At 42.2% G+C, this 16,419-nt stretch overlaps 1 protein-coding gene across 2 annotated transcripts in view; it reads right to left on the bottom strand.

Moving 5' to 3' along the window:
- ago4 (argonaute RISC component 4) overlaps positions 1-11,996 on the bottom strand; it is a 111,262-nt gene extending 99,266 nt beyond the window's left edge. For both annotated transcript variants that reach the window (XM_043717721.2, XM_043717722.2), the window contains exon 1: positions 11,840-11,996. In XM_043717721.2, the coding sequence (XP_043573656.2) occupies positions 11,840-11,921 (82 nt within the window). In that variant the 5' untranslated portion in view covers positions 11,922-11,996. The remainder of the gene's footprint in view (positions 1-11,839) is intronic.
- Between the last annotated feature and the right edge of the window lie 4,423 nt (positions 11,997-16,419).

The following is a 16,419-nucleotide window of genomic DNA, read 5'->3' as shown; positions in this document are numbered from 1 at the left end:
AGGTTACCTCTTGGATCCCTTTTAAATATTTCCCTTCTCAGCAACTGAAGAAGATTTTTCCCCTCTTACCCTAAACTTATGCCCTCTAGCTCTGGACTCTCCCACCCCAGGGAAAGGATTGTGGCTATTTATGCTAGCCACGCCCCTCATGATCTTATAAACTTTATAAGGTCATCCCTCAGCCTTCGACATTCCAGGGAAAACAGTCCCATCCTATTCAGCCTCTCCCTGTAGTTCAAACCCTCCAACCCTGGCAACATCCTTGTAAATGTTTTCTGAACCCTTTCAAGTTTCATAACATCCTTCCAACAGGAAGGAGGCCAGAACTGCACACAATATTCCAAAAGTAGCTTAACCAAATGTCCTGTATAGTCCCAACATGACCACTCCAAGATCTTTCTTCAGCAACACTCCCCAGGACTTCATCATATGAGTCCTGCTCAGATTTGCTTTTCCAAAATGCAGCACCTCATTTATCTAACTTAAACTCCATCTGCCACTCCTCAGCCCACTGGCCCAGCTGATCAAGATCCCATTGTAATCGGAAGTAACTTTCTTCACCGTCCACTACCCTCCAATTTTGGTGCCATCCGAAAACCTACTAACTATTGTTGTGGCTCTGTTTGCCGAGCTGGGAATTTGTGTTGCAGACTACTACAAATGCCAGAGGAAAGATCACTGAAGCGCTTCACAGGAGGGTCCCAAGCACTGAGGATGTCACCTAGACAGGGGATGATATGTCTGCAACACAAATTCCCAGCTCGGCGAACAGAACCACAACAACGAGCACCCGAGCTACAAACCTTCTCACAAACTTTGAACACCTACTAACTATACCTATGTTCACATTCAAATCATTTAGATAAAATGACAAAGCAGTGGACCCAGCACCAATTCTGGTGGCACTCCACTGTGGAAAGCAACCCCCCACCTTCTACCTATCAATGGATAGTTAACAGTGCAAAGTGACAACCACATGTAGGTTCAATTCCCACATGGTTGGGGATACTATTAAGGACTTCTATATTTCTCAACCTCTCACCTCATCTGAGGCATAGCAACTACCACCAGTCATCTCTAATAGCAGTCCATAGGGCTGGGTTAAGACTGCAGCGAACTTACTCTATTTAGTTCTTTTTGCCCCTTAAGTATTTACTAACTTTGATATGCTATTAGTGTCTAAAATAAAGACTGATGCCAAGTATTTATTCAACTTCACTGCTATTTCCTGGTTCTCCATTATACCTAGCCTCATTCGCTCAGGGGCCTCTGCTTATAAGTAAGAGGGAAACCAAAATATCGAAAGAAGTTAGCAATTTTTGAGAAGATTTGTAGCTCAGGTTGATGAAAAGTATGCAAGTTAGCTTGCTGAGCTTGAAGGTTTGTTTTCAAGCCATACCAGGTAACATCAGCAGAGAGTCTCTGGTGAAGTGCTGGTGGTATGTTCCACCTTTCTATTTATAGGTCTTGGTTTCTTAAGGTTGTTGATGTCATGTCCGGTTTTATCCCCCAAGGAAAGGTAGATAGGACTTAAATCAATGTTTTTAATCGATGGAGTTCTGGTTAGAATGTCATGCCTGTAAGAATTCTTGTGTGTATCTTTGTTTCACCTGCCCTAGGAGGAAATGTGTTGCCTCAAAGTAGTATCCTTCTTTGTATGTATAGAAACTAGTGTTAGTGGATTGTGTTATTTGGTGGCCAGCTGGTGTTCATGTATCCTAGTGGCAAGTTTCCTGCTAGTTTGTCTGATATAGTATTTTTTTAAAACAGTTCTTGCATGGTATCATGTAAATGACATTAATTTTGCTGATGGCATCTAATGGATCCTTTAAGTTCATTAGTTGCTGTTTAAGTGTGTTGGTAGGTTTGTGGGCTACCATGATGCCAAGGGAGTCCGAGTAGTCTGAAAGTCATTTCTGATATATCTTTGATGCAAGGTAATGTGGCTATAGAGATTTTGGTTACGTTGTGTCTGCTTGTTTGGGTTTGAGGAACTGGCGGACTGTGTTGATTGGGTACCTATTTTTCTTGAAAACATTGTACAGATATTTTTCTTCTGTTTTTTGTAGTTCTTGGGTGCTGTAGTGGGAGGTAACTCATCGAAATAATGTCTTTATGCAGCTCCATTTGTGGGTGTTGGGATGATTGCTTCTGCGGTTAAGTATTTGGTCTGCATGTTGTTTTTCTGCAATTGTTGGTTTGAAGCACTGTTTACTGTATGTTCAACTGTCAGGTCTACAAATGAGTCTGAAAGACATTCTTGCTGTCCACCTGGATATTGCAAATTTATACTGTTTATTTTCTTGCTTTTTGGTCACCTTTTGTTGGTTTTTATAAGTTTCCCAATCCTCTGCTTCCCACTAATCTTTGCCACGTATATGTCCTTTTCATCAATTCAATTCTATCCCTAACTTTCCTGGCTAACTATGATTGGCTTATCTCCTTCCTTTCTTTCTCACTGGAATAGATCTTTGCTGTGAACCATGAAGTATTTTATTAAATACAGAAAGAGTACAAAACAGGCCCTTCAGCCCATCAAATCTGCACCAAAAAAAACAAAACCACTGAATGTCATTGGTCCTACTTTCCAGCACTTGGTCCATAGCCTTGAACGTTATGACATTTCAGTGCTCATCCAAGTAATTTTTTTAAAGGTTTGCTGCTTCTTGCCTCAATTACCCTTCCAGGCAGTGCATTCTAAATTCCCACTACTCTCTGGATGAAAAGATGTTGCTCAAATCCCCATTAAACCTGCCTTTCACATTATTAAAAGGTACACCCCCTTGTTACTGACCCTTCAACTAATGGAAAGGACTGCTTTCTGTCCACTCTGTCCATTCCCTCACAATCTTGCATACCTCAAGCAGGTTCCCTCTCAGAAGTCTCTGCTCTAAAGCAAACAACCCAAGATACCCCTTCATTGCTAGACTATTCCATCCTAGGCATCATCCTGTTAAATCTCCTCTGCACCCATTAAAAGTGCAATCACATTCCTCCTGCAGTGGAAACCAGAATTGCACACACTACTCCAGCTGTGGCATAACCAAAGCTTTGACCAGCTCCAACATAACCACCCTACTCTTATAACCAACATGACGACTGAAAGGGAACAGTCCGCATTGCCCTATTAACTATCCTGCCATCATCAGAAATCTGTGGACAAGCACCCCAAGATGACTCTGGTCCTGAGCTTCCTGGAATGCTGCCATTCTTCCTAAACCTTCTTTGCTGCAAAAACTCCTTTACCACTCCTGCCAGCTCTGTCCTCATTCTACTGTGGTTACCCTTATTTGAGCTTAGCACAATTGTCTCTGACTCACGTTCCTACACATTAAATTGAATGCCAAATGTTTATGGCCACTGAGGGGCATACTCTGGCATCATTTACGAAACCTACTTCATTACACAACATCAGATCTAAAAGACTGATCCCTGCTTGGATCTGCAATATAATAGTAAGAAACTGTTCCAAGTACACACTGAATTCTTGCTCATGGCTTCCCCTACCAATGTGACTCTCACTCTACAAGATGAATAAAATCAGCAATGGTATATCCTCTATCTCATGTTTTTTCATGTCGACTGTGTAGATGTTAAGGCAGATCATGACTACTCCTAATGTCCTCACTCACGTTTTATTTCTGTACACATATAGACCTTACATCCTTCAATCCACATTCAGTCATTTCTATCAGACTTATTCCATCTCATGTCAACAATGCTATCTCACCACCCTTTCCTTCCTGTCAGTACTTTCAAAACGTCATATCTCTGAATATTTAGTTCCCAGCCTTGATCTTCTTGTAACCATGTTGCAATAATGGCTACAAGATCATATCTGTTAACCTATATTTGTATTGTTAATTCATTTATTTTATTCCAAGTACTATGTGCATTTATGTAAAGAACCATTTTGTGCCTAACTGTTCAAATCAAATCTCTTTTCAACTCCTACTAATACCATTGGCGCCAACATGGACAATGGCTACTGCATCTCTCCCCTCCCTCCCCAAGTTCTCCTCCATTACTAAGATGTCCTTAATCCTTGCACCAAGCAGGCAACATAGCCCATGAAACTACCACTCAGCTGCAGAGACCATTATCTATACCCTAACATTACCATCCCCTCCCACAACTCCATTCTTATTTCCTGCCCCAACCTGAATGACACGCTGGACCAAGGTGATGGTTAGTTTGTTCACCATTCCCACAGCTCCCACTCTTATTCACAAGGCTTTCAAAAACCTTGCAACTGTTGGTCAATGGCTGGGGTTGAGACACCTCTACTTTAACCCCCAGGTCCTCATTTCTGCCACCTACAGTCACATCTTTCTGTCCCTGATCATAGATCAATTTTGAATGACTAAGTTTGAGAAGTGTGACTACTCTCCAGAGCAAAGTGTCAAGGCAATTTTCCCTGGTGCAGCATGTGCAGCTCAGACCCCAGCTCCTCAAAATGCAGACATTTACTACACAGAATTAAAAATCACATAACACCAGGTTATAGTCCAACACGTTTATTTGGAAGCACTAGCTTTCAGAGTGCGGTCTTTCAGAGATAACTACCTGATGAAGGAGCAGCGCTCCGAAAGCTAGTGCTTCCAAATAAACTTGCTGGACTATAACCTGGTGTTGTGTGATTTTTAAAAACTTTGTACACCCCAGCACCTCCAAATCATTTACTAGAGACGTATTCATTCTGGATCACACGTGTCCAGCAGCTTCCACACACAAACATTAGCACATTACCCATCCTGTCATCACTATCACATTGACTTGACTCAAATAAATTACTTGTGATTCCTAGCTCGCTACACTTAACTTGTAAAATAAAAGAAAGTCAGTATCAATCTAATACGTAAGCAGTTTTTTCGTTTTGAAAAAGAAAAACAGCAGAGACCTACACAAAAACTAAAGACCTTAATCTTAATTGCATGACTAGAAATATTCATAAATCCCACTCACCAACAGCTTCTTTCCCTTCATTTTGCTGCACACTATGGTACTCCACCAGGTTCACTATCTGTCAAACCACTCCTTTTATCTGCTCTCACTTAACACTCACTCTGGAGAGTTTACTTCTTGCAGTAAACCTTAGCTAAAGCATCTCTGTCCCCCTCTGCATCGCAATTCCAATAGAAAAGTCAGTAACTCACAGTCTTCATCTCACTGTGGGGCAACCTCACACTGAGTGTGCTTCTTACTAATTGGAGGTTTCTGCTAGAGTGACAAACAGCAAATCGCTGCACATAACACCCTATTTGCCAAGTTAAAATTACGTCCCAGTTCCATGCCAATTCATTATCAGAAACTCAAAAAAGATCTACCATGAATCAGTGTAATCAAGCTGTGCACGCAACATATTTGATTCATAACTCGAACAGGGTCAAGGTGCTTGGGTCGAGAAACTTTTTAAAACTACAGCAGGATTGTCGGTTTGGAGCCTCAATTGACAGTTAATCACAGATTGTAATCACTGGTTCAATTAACTGAGATTTCTGAAACAGCACATCAACAGACCCATCTGATGCTTTCGATCTTAGAAACTAAATTTTGGGGTGGCATGGCAGATCTGATAGAGGAGTTAAATCTGACCAGGATCTGGGCAGCACAGATGTCTGCTTCTCTCAGTAACATATCAATCGCACTCCCAATAAATGCACCACCACCACCTGGTGGCATGGACAGTTTTGTAGGCAAGTGCGTCTTGAGTAAAGGTTTTACTGAACTAGTACAAAAGATTACAGTCACGAGAGCAAATTGATTTCAGTGCCAACATATTTATGTTTACAAGTTGATCTTATGCATTACTTCATTTGATTGTAACCAGATTAAATAATTAATCATGTAGAAACTCCATGTCACAATATCCTTGGTTGTCCATGCTTATTCCTGTCAGATTTGGCATGACAATTTCAAGCAACATTAACTCTAGTAGCCAAACCTTCTTAGCAAACAAAGACTTGCATTTATACATAGCATCTTTCAAAATGTTATGAGGTTCCAAATAAGTTTAAAACCAACGCACTTTAGATAAACAATTATGGTAACACAGGAAATGCAGCTACCAATTTACATACAGAAAGATCCCACAAACATCAACACAATAATTGCTAGTAAATCTGTTTCAGCAGTGTTAGTGGAGAGCTGAGGGGTAAACATTGGCCAGGATACTAGGGACACTAATTATTCTTCTGTAAGATATTGACATCAGATTGTTTACTCATGGGCTTTGGTTTAATTTCTTATCTGCACCCGTCCTTTCTTTTTGCAGTCACTCGTGGAGCATGGGCATCCCTGGCCAAGCTGGCATTTGTTGCCCATTCCTGGTTGCTGTTAAGAAGGTGGTAATGATTTGCCTTCTTGAACCATTATAATGTATTACATGGAGTCTTTTGACTGTGTGTTTGAGTCCCTGGTGCACATAATCTCATAACCTTCTGATTTGGAGAAGTGTGAACTAGTCACCGAACCATAGATGACTCCTTTATAACCTTGTTTTTTTTAATTGAAAACATTCTTTTTGACTTGCTTCTTAATGATAAGCAATGGGAGCTTATTTACAGCAAACTGTTAATTGTAATTTTACTTTTGCACAAACTTTGAGATTGATAATTTTTACCAAAAGCACAAAAATGGACTATCCCTTAATTATATCGTAAGTAATTTAACATTCCTATACTAGAATAGTTACTACACTCAGAAATACTTCGTAAGCTATTAAGCAATTGAATTGTCTGGAGGTTAAAAAAAATTCTCTTCCCTCATTTCATCTGAATATAATTTCAGTTACACCCAAGTGAAAACTAAATAAATCCTTCATAACAGTAATTAGACATTTGCAAGAGATGTTGACTACAGTGCTTCAGATATTTCATCAGAATCTTTTGCATCTAAAACAGCAAGCATTTGGATCTCTGGTTTAATTAACATCCCTTTGGAAGAGGTGTCAGATGATTTCAAAATGGGTACAGATTAAAAATGGGGGACCACTGAGGACATGGACACAGAATCAGTGACGCGTAACATGGAAACAGAGCCTTCATCCGACATACAGGTACACTAAATAAATCTAGCCCTATTTGCCAGCATTTGGCCCATATTCCTCTAACCCCATCCTACTCACCCGGATGCCTTTTTTGAACAGTAAAGTTTTTTTTTAAAAACTGGGGCACTTTGGACTGGAAACCAATTTAAATCAGTTAAAAAAAAACACACCACCAGGTTATAGTCCAACAGGTTTAATTGGAAGCGCACTAGCTTTCGGGGCACTGCTCCTTCATCAGGTGATTGTGGAGGACAATTGTAAGGCACAGAATTTATAGCAAAAATTTACAGTGTGATGTAACTGAAATTATACATTGAAAAATACCTTGATTGTCTGTTGAGTCTTTCATCTGTTCAAATACCATGATAGTTTCACTTCTTTCACGTGTAAATCACAAAACTTTATCAAAAAAAAGTTGCATTCTCAAGTTAGCTGTAACAATTGGTGTTAGCTAGACAATATGTTGAAGGTGTTAGCCCCCTGTGTTCTGTCTATACCATGACGTTTAGATTGTTATCTCACTTTTTTAGATTAGAATCAGAGTTTTACATGCATTCATGCAGTTTTTGAGCAAAGTACAATGTAACTCTGCAAGTACAAATTCACCCCACAAAATATGTGCGCATGTGGGTCTGTCTGTATTGGGGTTTTGAGAGAGAGAGAGAGAGAGAGAGAGAGAGAGAGAGAGAGAGAGAGAGAGAGAGAGAGAGAGAGAGTTAACAATCACAACATAGGTTATAGTCCAATTAAACCTGTTGGACTATAACCTGGTGGTGTGATTTTTAACTTTGTACACCCCAGTCCAACACCGGCATCTCCTGATTGTGTATGTAGTGAGTGTACAGTGTCTTAAGTCTGTGAGGGGGTGTGAGTGTGCGAGCGGATATGAAGAATTTGGGGTATAGATTAGAGTGGTGCTGGAAAAGCACAGCAGTTCAGGTAGCATCCGAGGAGCTGCCTGAACTGCTGTGCTTTTCCAGCACCCTAATCTAGACTCTGGTTTCCAGCATCTGCAGTCATAATTTTTCATAGGTAAAAACATTGGACATATTCAACTTTATTAAGGACAAAAAAGATGAGAGATATAACAAAGAATGTATTAGAATAGTCTAGGCTGAAGGTAAAGATAAAAAGGTAGGGAGGAGGGACTTGGGGGAGGGGCGTAGGAAATGCGATAGGTGGAAGGAGGTCAAGGTGAGGGTGATAGGCCGGAGTGGTCAGGAAGAAGATTGCAGGTTAGGAAGGCGGTGCTGAGTTTGAGGGATTTGACTGAGACAAGGTGGGGGGAGGGGAAAATGAGGAAACTGGAGAAATCTGAGTTCATCCCTTGTGGTTGGAGGGTTCCTAGGCGGAAGATGAGACACTCTTCCTCCAACCGTCGTGTTGCTATTGTCTGGCGATGGAGGGGTCCAAGGACCTGCATGTCCTTGGTGGAGTGGGAGGGAGAGTTGAAGTGTTGAGCCACAGGGTGGTTGGGTTGGTTGGTCTGGGTGTCCCAGAGGTGTTCTCTGAAACGTTCCGCAAGTAGGCGGCCTGTCTCCCCAATATAGAGGAGGCCACATCGGGTGCAGCGGATGCAACAGATGATGTGTGTGGAGGTGCAGGTGAATTTGTGGCGGATAGGGAAGTATCCCTTAGGGCCTTGGAGAGAAGTAAAAAGGGGGGGGGGGGGGGGGGGGTGCAGGTTGCATTTCTTGCGGTTGCAGGGGAAGGTGCTGAGAGTGGAGGTTGGGTTGGTGGGTGGTGTGGACCTGACAAGGGAGTAGTCTTTTCGGAATGCTGATAGGGGAGGGGAGAGGAGGGAAATATATCCCTGGTGGTGGGGTCCGTTTGGAGGTGGCAGAAATGACAGCGAATGATACGCTGTACATGGAGGTTGGTGGGGTGGTAGGTGAGGACCAGTGGGGTTCTGTCCTGGTGGCGGTTGGAGGGGCAGGGCTCAAGGGCAGAGGAGCGGGAAGTGGAAGAGATGCGGTGGAGAGCTTCGTCCACCATGTCTGGGGGGAAATTGCGGTCCTTGAGGAAGGAGGCCATCTGGGTTGTATGGTTTTGGAACTGGTCCTCCTGGGAGCAGATGCGGCGGGAACATACCGTACAACCCAGATGGCCTCCTTCTTCAAGGACTGCAATTTCCCCCAGACGTGGTCGACGATGCTCTCCACCGCATCCCTTCCATTTCCCGCTCCTCCGCCCTCGAGTCCCGCCCCTCCAACCGCCACCAGGACAGAACCCCACTGGTCCTCACCTACCACCCCACCAACCTCCACGTACAGCGTATCATCCGCCATCATTTCCGCCACCTCCAACTGGACCGCACCACCAGGGATATATTTCCCTCCCCTCCCCTATCAGCGTTCTGAAAAGACCACTCCCTCCGTGACATCCTCGTCAGGTCCACACCCCCCACCAATGCAAAGTCCACTCCCAGCACCTTCCCCTGCAACCGCAAGAAATGCAAAACTTGCGCCCACACCTCCCCCCTTACTTCCCTCCAAGGCCCCAAGGGATACTTCCATATCCTCCGCAAATTCACCAGCACCTCCACACACATCATCTGTTGCATCCACTGCACCCGATGTGGCCTCCTCTATATTGGGGAGACAGGCCGCCTACTTGCGGAACATTTCAGAGAACACCTCTGGGACACCCGGACAACCAACCCAACCACCCCGTGGCTCAACACTTCAACTCCCCCTCCCACTCAACCAAGGACATGCAGGTCCTTGGACTCCTCCACCACCAGACCACAGCAACATGACGGTTGGAGGAAGAGTGCCTCATCTTCCGCCGAGGAACCCTCCAACCACAAGGAATGAACTCAGATTTCTCCAGTTTCCTCATTTCCCCTCCCCCCACCTTGTCTCAGTCAAATCCCTCGAACTCAGCACCGCCTTCCTAACCTGCAATCTTCTTCCTGACCTCTCCCCCCACCCCACTCTGGCCTATCACCCTCACCTTGATCTCCTTCCACCTATCGCATTTCCTACACCCCTCCCCAAAGTCCCTCCTCCCTACCTTTTATCTTAGCCTGCTGGACACATTTTCCTCATTCCTGAAGAAGGGCTTATGCCCGAAACGTCGATTCTCCTGTTCCTTGGATGCTGCCTGACCTGCTGCACTTTTCCAGCAACACATTTTCAGCTCTGATCTCCAGTATCTGCAGTCCTCACTTTCTCCTAGGCTGAAGGTAACCAAAGCATGGCCAATAGTTTGAGCAGCAGGTAAGCGGAGTTGGGACAGATAGATAATAATACAGAAATTGACGTTGTGAGATCTTTACAATGGAGAGGATAAGCTCCAAATTCAATGAGATTAAACAGGTCATCAAGGTTGTTGGCAGTAACCAGAGATTGATCCAAAAATTAATGAGAGGCAAACAAAGGTTTGTAGTGCAGGTCAAAGACAATGGCTTTTGTCTTCCAATTTTTACTTAGAGACAACTGTAGTTCATCCAGCATTGATGTGAGAAAAACTGATAGTGGAAAACTGATATTCAGGTTAAAAGTAAATCAAAATTCCAGTACTCTGCACAAAGACAACTACTTTTTTCCCCTTTATTCCCCCATTTCTTGTTGAACCGAGAAGAGACACATTGCCTTGAAAAAAGTAAACTACATAGGAACGTATTCTTTGAATGCTACTTTATAGGATCCTTGCGTTAGATTAGATTACTTAGTGTGGAAACAGGCCCTTCGGCCCAACAAGTCCACACCGACCCGCCGAAGCGTATACCACCCAGACCCATACTCTTACATTTACCCCTTCACCTAACACTACGGACAATTTAGCATGGCCAATTCACCCAAGCTGCACATCTTTGGACTGTGGGAGGAAACCGGAGCAAACTCACGCAGACACGGAGAATGTGCAAGTTGGTTCTGTAACCGAAGACCAAGCATTGACCCAAATCAAAAAATAGGAAACAAATAGGCGTTAAACAGATTTCAATTGTAATTTCATCCTCTATCTTTGAAAACAGTAGATTCTGCATATATACTTTCGTCGAGCATGCTTTAAATCCACCAAGTGTATGAGACTGAACAATCCTTCAGCAAAAATAAATGCGAATGAATTGACCTTATTAAATTCGAGGGGGTTGACTGGTCGTCTACTGTTAAGCTTCCTGGAAACGGATATTACGTTCCTTCGCACGGAGTCCTTTATTGTAAAAGAGAACCTATACAACCTAATTTTATAGCTTTTAAAAGTCATGTGTCCACCTTCCTCCCCACTACACCGAGTTATCGCGCCCCACGGGCGAATTTAAAGCTGCCTTTCCTCCGTAATGAGCACGTCTCGTTTACCCCAATACACAGCTCTCCGACCGAAACAACTAGATCGCTCTAGCATGCCCTGCACCAGGCCACAGTAGAGGGATAGAAAGAAAGGCTCACTATAAAGACGCCACGACCACTTTCTTCGCTTCCAGGCCCGTGGCTTTGCTCTGGGCCTGGCTTCCTCACCGTCACCCAGGAACTCTCAGCCCGTTTCACCTGTTTACAAACAGGCTTGAACTTCGTGTCTGCCTCACCCCGTCGCTGGGGAATCGGGGCAGGCCTCGATTCCAAGGTATCCGATTAGACATTCACCCGAGAAACAACCCATCGTGTCTTAAGTTAGAAATATTTCTTTTCCTCCAAACGCTCTGGCTGCGAGCAGGAGACTGGGCCCCGAACCAACCCTTCCTTTCCATTCTCACCTAACCCCGCCATCAAGCCTTTACTGAATGACTGACAATTACATTTTCCTTGCCTCACACCACCCCCCAGGGCACGAGCGCCATCCTTTTACCTGGGGCCACCGGCTCCATTCCCGCAGCTGCCGACCCCCGTTTCGTGTCGAGTCCCCGACAAACCAACGCTTCAGACAACATAAGCACTGCGCATGCGGCCCAGAAGCGAGAGACCGGAACATGGTGCGCGGCTCAGGGAGCTTTAAACCGCGCGGTACTGTGCCCGCGCATGAGACCAGGAATGAATTCTGCGCGGATATAATAAACTGGTGATTTGCTTCGTGTAACTCCGAAGAACAATCGTACAGGTCTAGAAATGTGTACTTCTCTCTCTCCACAGAGTTGTTTGGTGCTTTTTCAGCACGGGGGAAAAATAAATCTTCAACATCTTGCCTTTGCCCGAGAATATTTTCTTGCGTCAGTGTGACCGGAGCTATGGAAGTTTTGGATGGGAGACGGGCAGCCGGTTTAATAACATTGGAAAGCAGCGCAAAGCTTACCTGAAATAAACAGAAAATATCGCGTGAAAAGAAAACCGGGGATGTGGAATAGTGCAAAATTGCAGAAGGTGTAAGATTTAAAGTTATTGAGAAAAAAGTAGAATTGAACAGAAAATGTAATATCTGCACATTGTGGGATCCTTACTACATTTATCATGGAGAATGATCACAAATTTTCAAGGCGTGTCGCGACTGATAGACTAACGACAACAGAGTCATGGCTTGGGAATTGACAGGTCCTAGAATATTCTTCAAATAAAAAGTGAGTGACCCAGTGCTGATGAAAGATCATTGGCCTTAACGATATGCTTTTTTTCACCGCACACGCTGCCCAACTCACTGAACATTTTCTGATTTCGCTGCAAATTTCCAATATTCGCAGTATTTTAACTTTTATAAAGAAAATAAGAAACTTAGCTGAAATGTGGAACTGGGTAGAGCATTTGTTCCCAATCCTACAATTAACCAATCTCTTAATCATTACTGTTTCTGATTCGCCCTTCACGTACCATTACATCTCAATACAGTACATTTATTTCAAAAGTGTAGCATACTATGTATATTAAATGGTATTACTGGAAGTTTCCTCAGTTCTTCTAATTAACCACTGCAATTTAGAATCATAGAATCCCTACATAGTGGAAGCAGCCCATCAAGGAGGAGAAAGTGAGGACTGCAGATGCTGGGGATCAGAGCTTAAAAATGTGTTGCTGGAGAAGCGCAGCAGGTCAGGCAGCATCAAAGGAGAAGGAGAATCGAAGTTTCGGGCATAAGCTCTTCCATTCCTGAAGAAGGGCTTATGCCTGAAACATCAATTCTCATTCTCCCTTGATGTTGCCTGATCTGCTGCGCTTTTCCAGCAACACATTTTTAAATTCAGCCCATCAAGCCCATACCTACCCACCAAAGAGCATCCCATCCCTGTAACCCTGCCTTTCCCACAGCTAATCCACCCCACCTGCACATCCCTAGATACTATGAGCAACTTAGCTCATCCACCAAACCTTGACACCTTTGGACTATGAGGAAACATAAGCATCCAGAGGAAACATGTAGACATGGGGGAAAATATGCAAACTCCACACAGTCACCAGAGGCTGGAGTCAAACCTGCGTACCTGACACTGAGCCACCCTTAGAATATTAAAAAATGGTTATGGAATAAAAGACTGTTTCATCCACTGAATCTGAGCTAACTGTCTGCAAAAGCAATTTAGATAGTTCACCATTTCTCCATAGCCTTGCTTTTTGATTCTCCTGAATTAATGTTTATTGAGTTGGAGTATTCTGATTGTCACATTTTAGGAAGGATGTCAGAGCACTTGAGAGCGTTAAAAAAAATCATGAATGATTTCAGGGATGTGGAACTTATGAAGATAGATTGGAAAACGTCAGGTCTGTATAAATCCTTTGAAAAGAAGGCTGAGAGGAAATGGATAAAGGTATTCCAAAATCATGAAGGGCCTGATCAGAGTAGATTGGGAGAAACTGTTGCAATTTGCGAAGTAACTGAAATAAGACGGCACACATTTAAAGTAATTGACAAAAATGATTGGGAGGAAGGGGCAGGGGAGGGGGAGCCATTTAAAGATGCCAAATTGTTAAGATCTGGAATGTATTACCTGACACTGATGAAGGCAGGTTCAATTAAAACATTCAAAAGGGAATTTACTCTTTTATTTGAAAAGGAAGAACGTGCATGCTTATGGAGAAAAGGCTGCAGGGGATAGCATTAAGGGAATCACACATTCAAAGAGCTGGTGCATATAGGGTATGCTGAATGGCTGCCTTTTACATTGTAACAATGCAATTTAAGTCTCTTTTGAAATTTATCTGCTTTCACCTTCCTCTTAGGCAATGTATTATAGATCCTAAACATAGCCTTTGTAAAAATATTTGAATTCCTATTGCTTTTAGCAATTGTTACAACATGGCAGTGAACCCTTCTGTTAATTAAACCAAACACCCAAAAAGCTCACCTCATCCTGTAATCTGTTAAAATATGAGTGACAGGGGAAGAGGCTGAATAGGTTGGGGTTTTCACCCTGAAATGTCGAAGGCTGAGGGGTGACCTTATAGAGGTTTATAAAATCATGAGGGGCATGGAGAGGATAAATAGACAAAGTCTTTTCCCTGGGGTGGGGGAAGTCCAGAACTAGAGGGCATAGGTTTAGGGTGAAAGGGGAAAAATAAAAGAGATCTTAAGGGCAACTTTTTCACGTAGAGGGTGGTGTGTGTAGGGAATGAGCTGCCAGAGGAACTGGTGAAGGCTGGTACAATTACAACATTTAAAAGGCATCTGGATGGGTATATGAATAGGAAGGGAAGGGTTTAGAGGGATATGCCAAGTGCTGGCAAATGGGACTCGATTAGGTTGAGATATTGGTCGGCCTGGACAAGTTGGCCCGAAGGGTCTGTTTCTGTGCTGTACATCTCTATGACTCTACAACAGCAAATTCCCAAATTCCACTATTTAAAGAAAATAATATCAATTTATTTTTTAACTATAAATGTGAATGTTAAACAACAACTATTCACAACTCTTAAGTTCCCTTTTCTCTTCACTGCTTATTATCTGCGTCCAACTCTACGACAATATGCTGTTCCAATAAGCTACTTACTAAAATTACATCAACTTAATTTAAAAACAGCACATCTGCTGTCATCTTTGATCTTCCTTCTTCTGGCTGAAAATCTCCCTGGATCATCTTCTTTCTTTTTACTGCAAATATGTTTCTATGAAAAGGTTCCTTTGATGGAGAGTATTTCCTGATTTCTTGGATCACTCTCAATGGCAGTTACTCTCTCTGCTTTTTTAAAAATGTCTGCATTTTTATATCCCCAACATCGGATTGGCACATTGGTTCAATGTTGGCAAAATCATGAATTCAAAATCGATTAGGTTTTAGTATCCTGGGGCATAATTTAAACTGATTGGTTAAATACAAATTGTTGTCAAGCAACTCAGGTATCCATTTCACAGCCAAATGTTACATATTTTCAATTTTCCAGTACACTCTGAGACTGCCATCTAGTCATATACACAGGTACTTGTAATCACTCAGTTCAGAACAGCATTCACTCTCTCTTAAAGGAGCACTACACACCAACTTCATAACACAATTCCCTTAAATTGGTATTTCCTGGTTTTTGATCTTGCTACCAATGAGGACATTTCACCTCTACCTAGTCTAGATATTTTCTAAATTACCTATTTCAGTGATGTTATACACTTTTGGAGCAAGTGGGATTTGAATCCAGGCCTCCTGGTTCAAAGGTAGGGACATATCAGTGTGCCACAACCTCCCTTTCTCTACCCCATTATAGTCCTTATGAAATTCAAAGCTTGAAGAATTCTAGAACAGAACACTAATTAAACATATATTATTTTAGACTGAGGCTTATTTGGGTTGGGGAAATGATGAAGAGTAAAGAGGATTTGGCTTATTCAATCATTAGTGATTGTGCCTGATACTGGTACACTTCTTAAATCATGCAGTTCCATTAAGTCGTGCAGAAGTGTGCATAAGAAACTGACTTATGTACATTTGTGTGCAGAAACCAAATATATGTGGAAGTAAAAGCAAACAGGAAGAAGTGATAACTAAACATATTAAATTGAAGTATTGAATCAATGTGTATACAAATCTTATAAGGTATTTAATTATAAACAGATAAGAATAATTTTCAAAGTTTCATATGACTTTTGGAATAAGAGGAGGCTTCCATTGCCCAACCTGTAAATGGTATATAAATGTGTGTAATAAAAAAACTGATTTCAAAGTGATGTTAGTAATTATTTGTGAATATATTTCTCAAATGAAACCATAAAACATTAATGCAAATATTCACATTAATTTTACATTCATATACATTTCCATTTAGTCAGAATGACTTATAATGAAGTCTATCGAATGTCAAATTTCCTGAGTAATTTTCTTTCAATGACATACATTTCAATGACATCATGAGTATTCTGGAAATGTAGTAACGACAATTGAAGAATATAAATTACTGTACAGCATTCTTTTGTAATTTAATATTTACTATTGCACCAAACACAGCAAAGTTATAAACAATCAGAAATATACTTAATGATTAATGAATTAAGTAAAGTCTCATAAGTTTGAATACATTGAA

This window comes from Chiloscyllium plagiosum, unplaced genomic scaffold (genome assembly GCF_037043375.1).
Source record: "Chiloscyllium plagiosum isolate Xiang-an unplaced genomic scaffold, Cpla_swu_hap1 HiC_scaffold_30, whole genome shotgun sequence".
Classification (NCBI taxonomy): Eukaryota; Metazoa; Chordata; class Chondrichthyes; order Orectolobiformes; family Hemiscylliidae; genus Chiloscyllium; species Chiloscyllium plagiosum.
The sequence above is the reverse complement of the archived record's forward strand: the minus strand, read 5'-3'. Positions and strand labels throughout refer to the sequence as shown.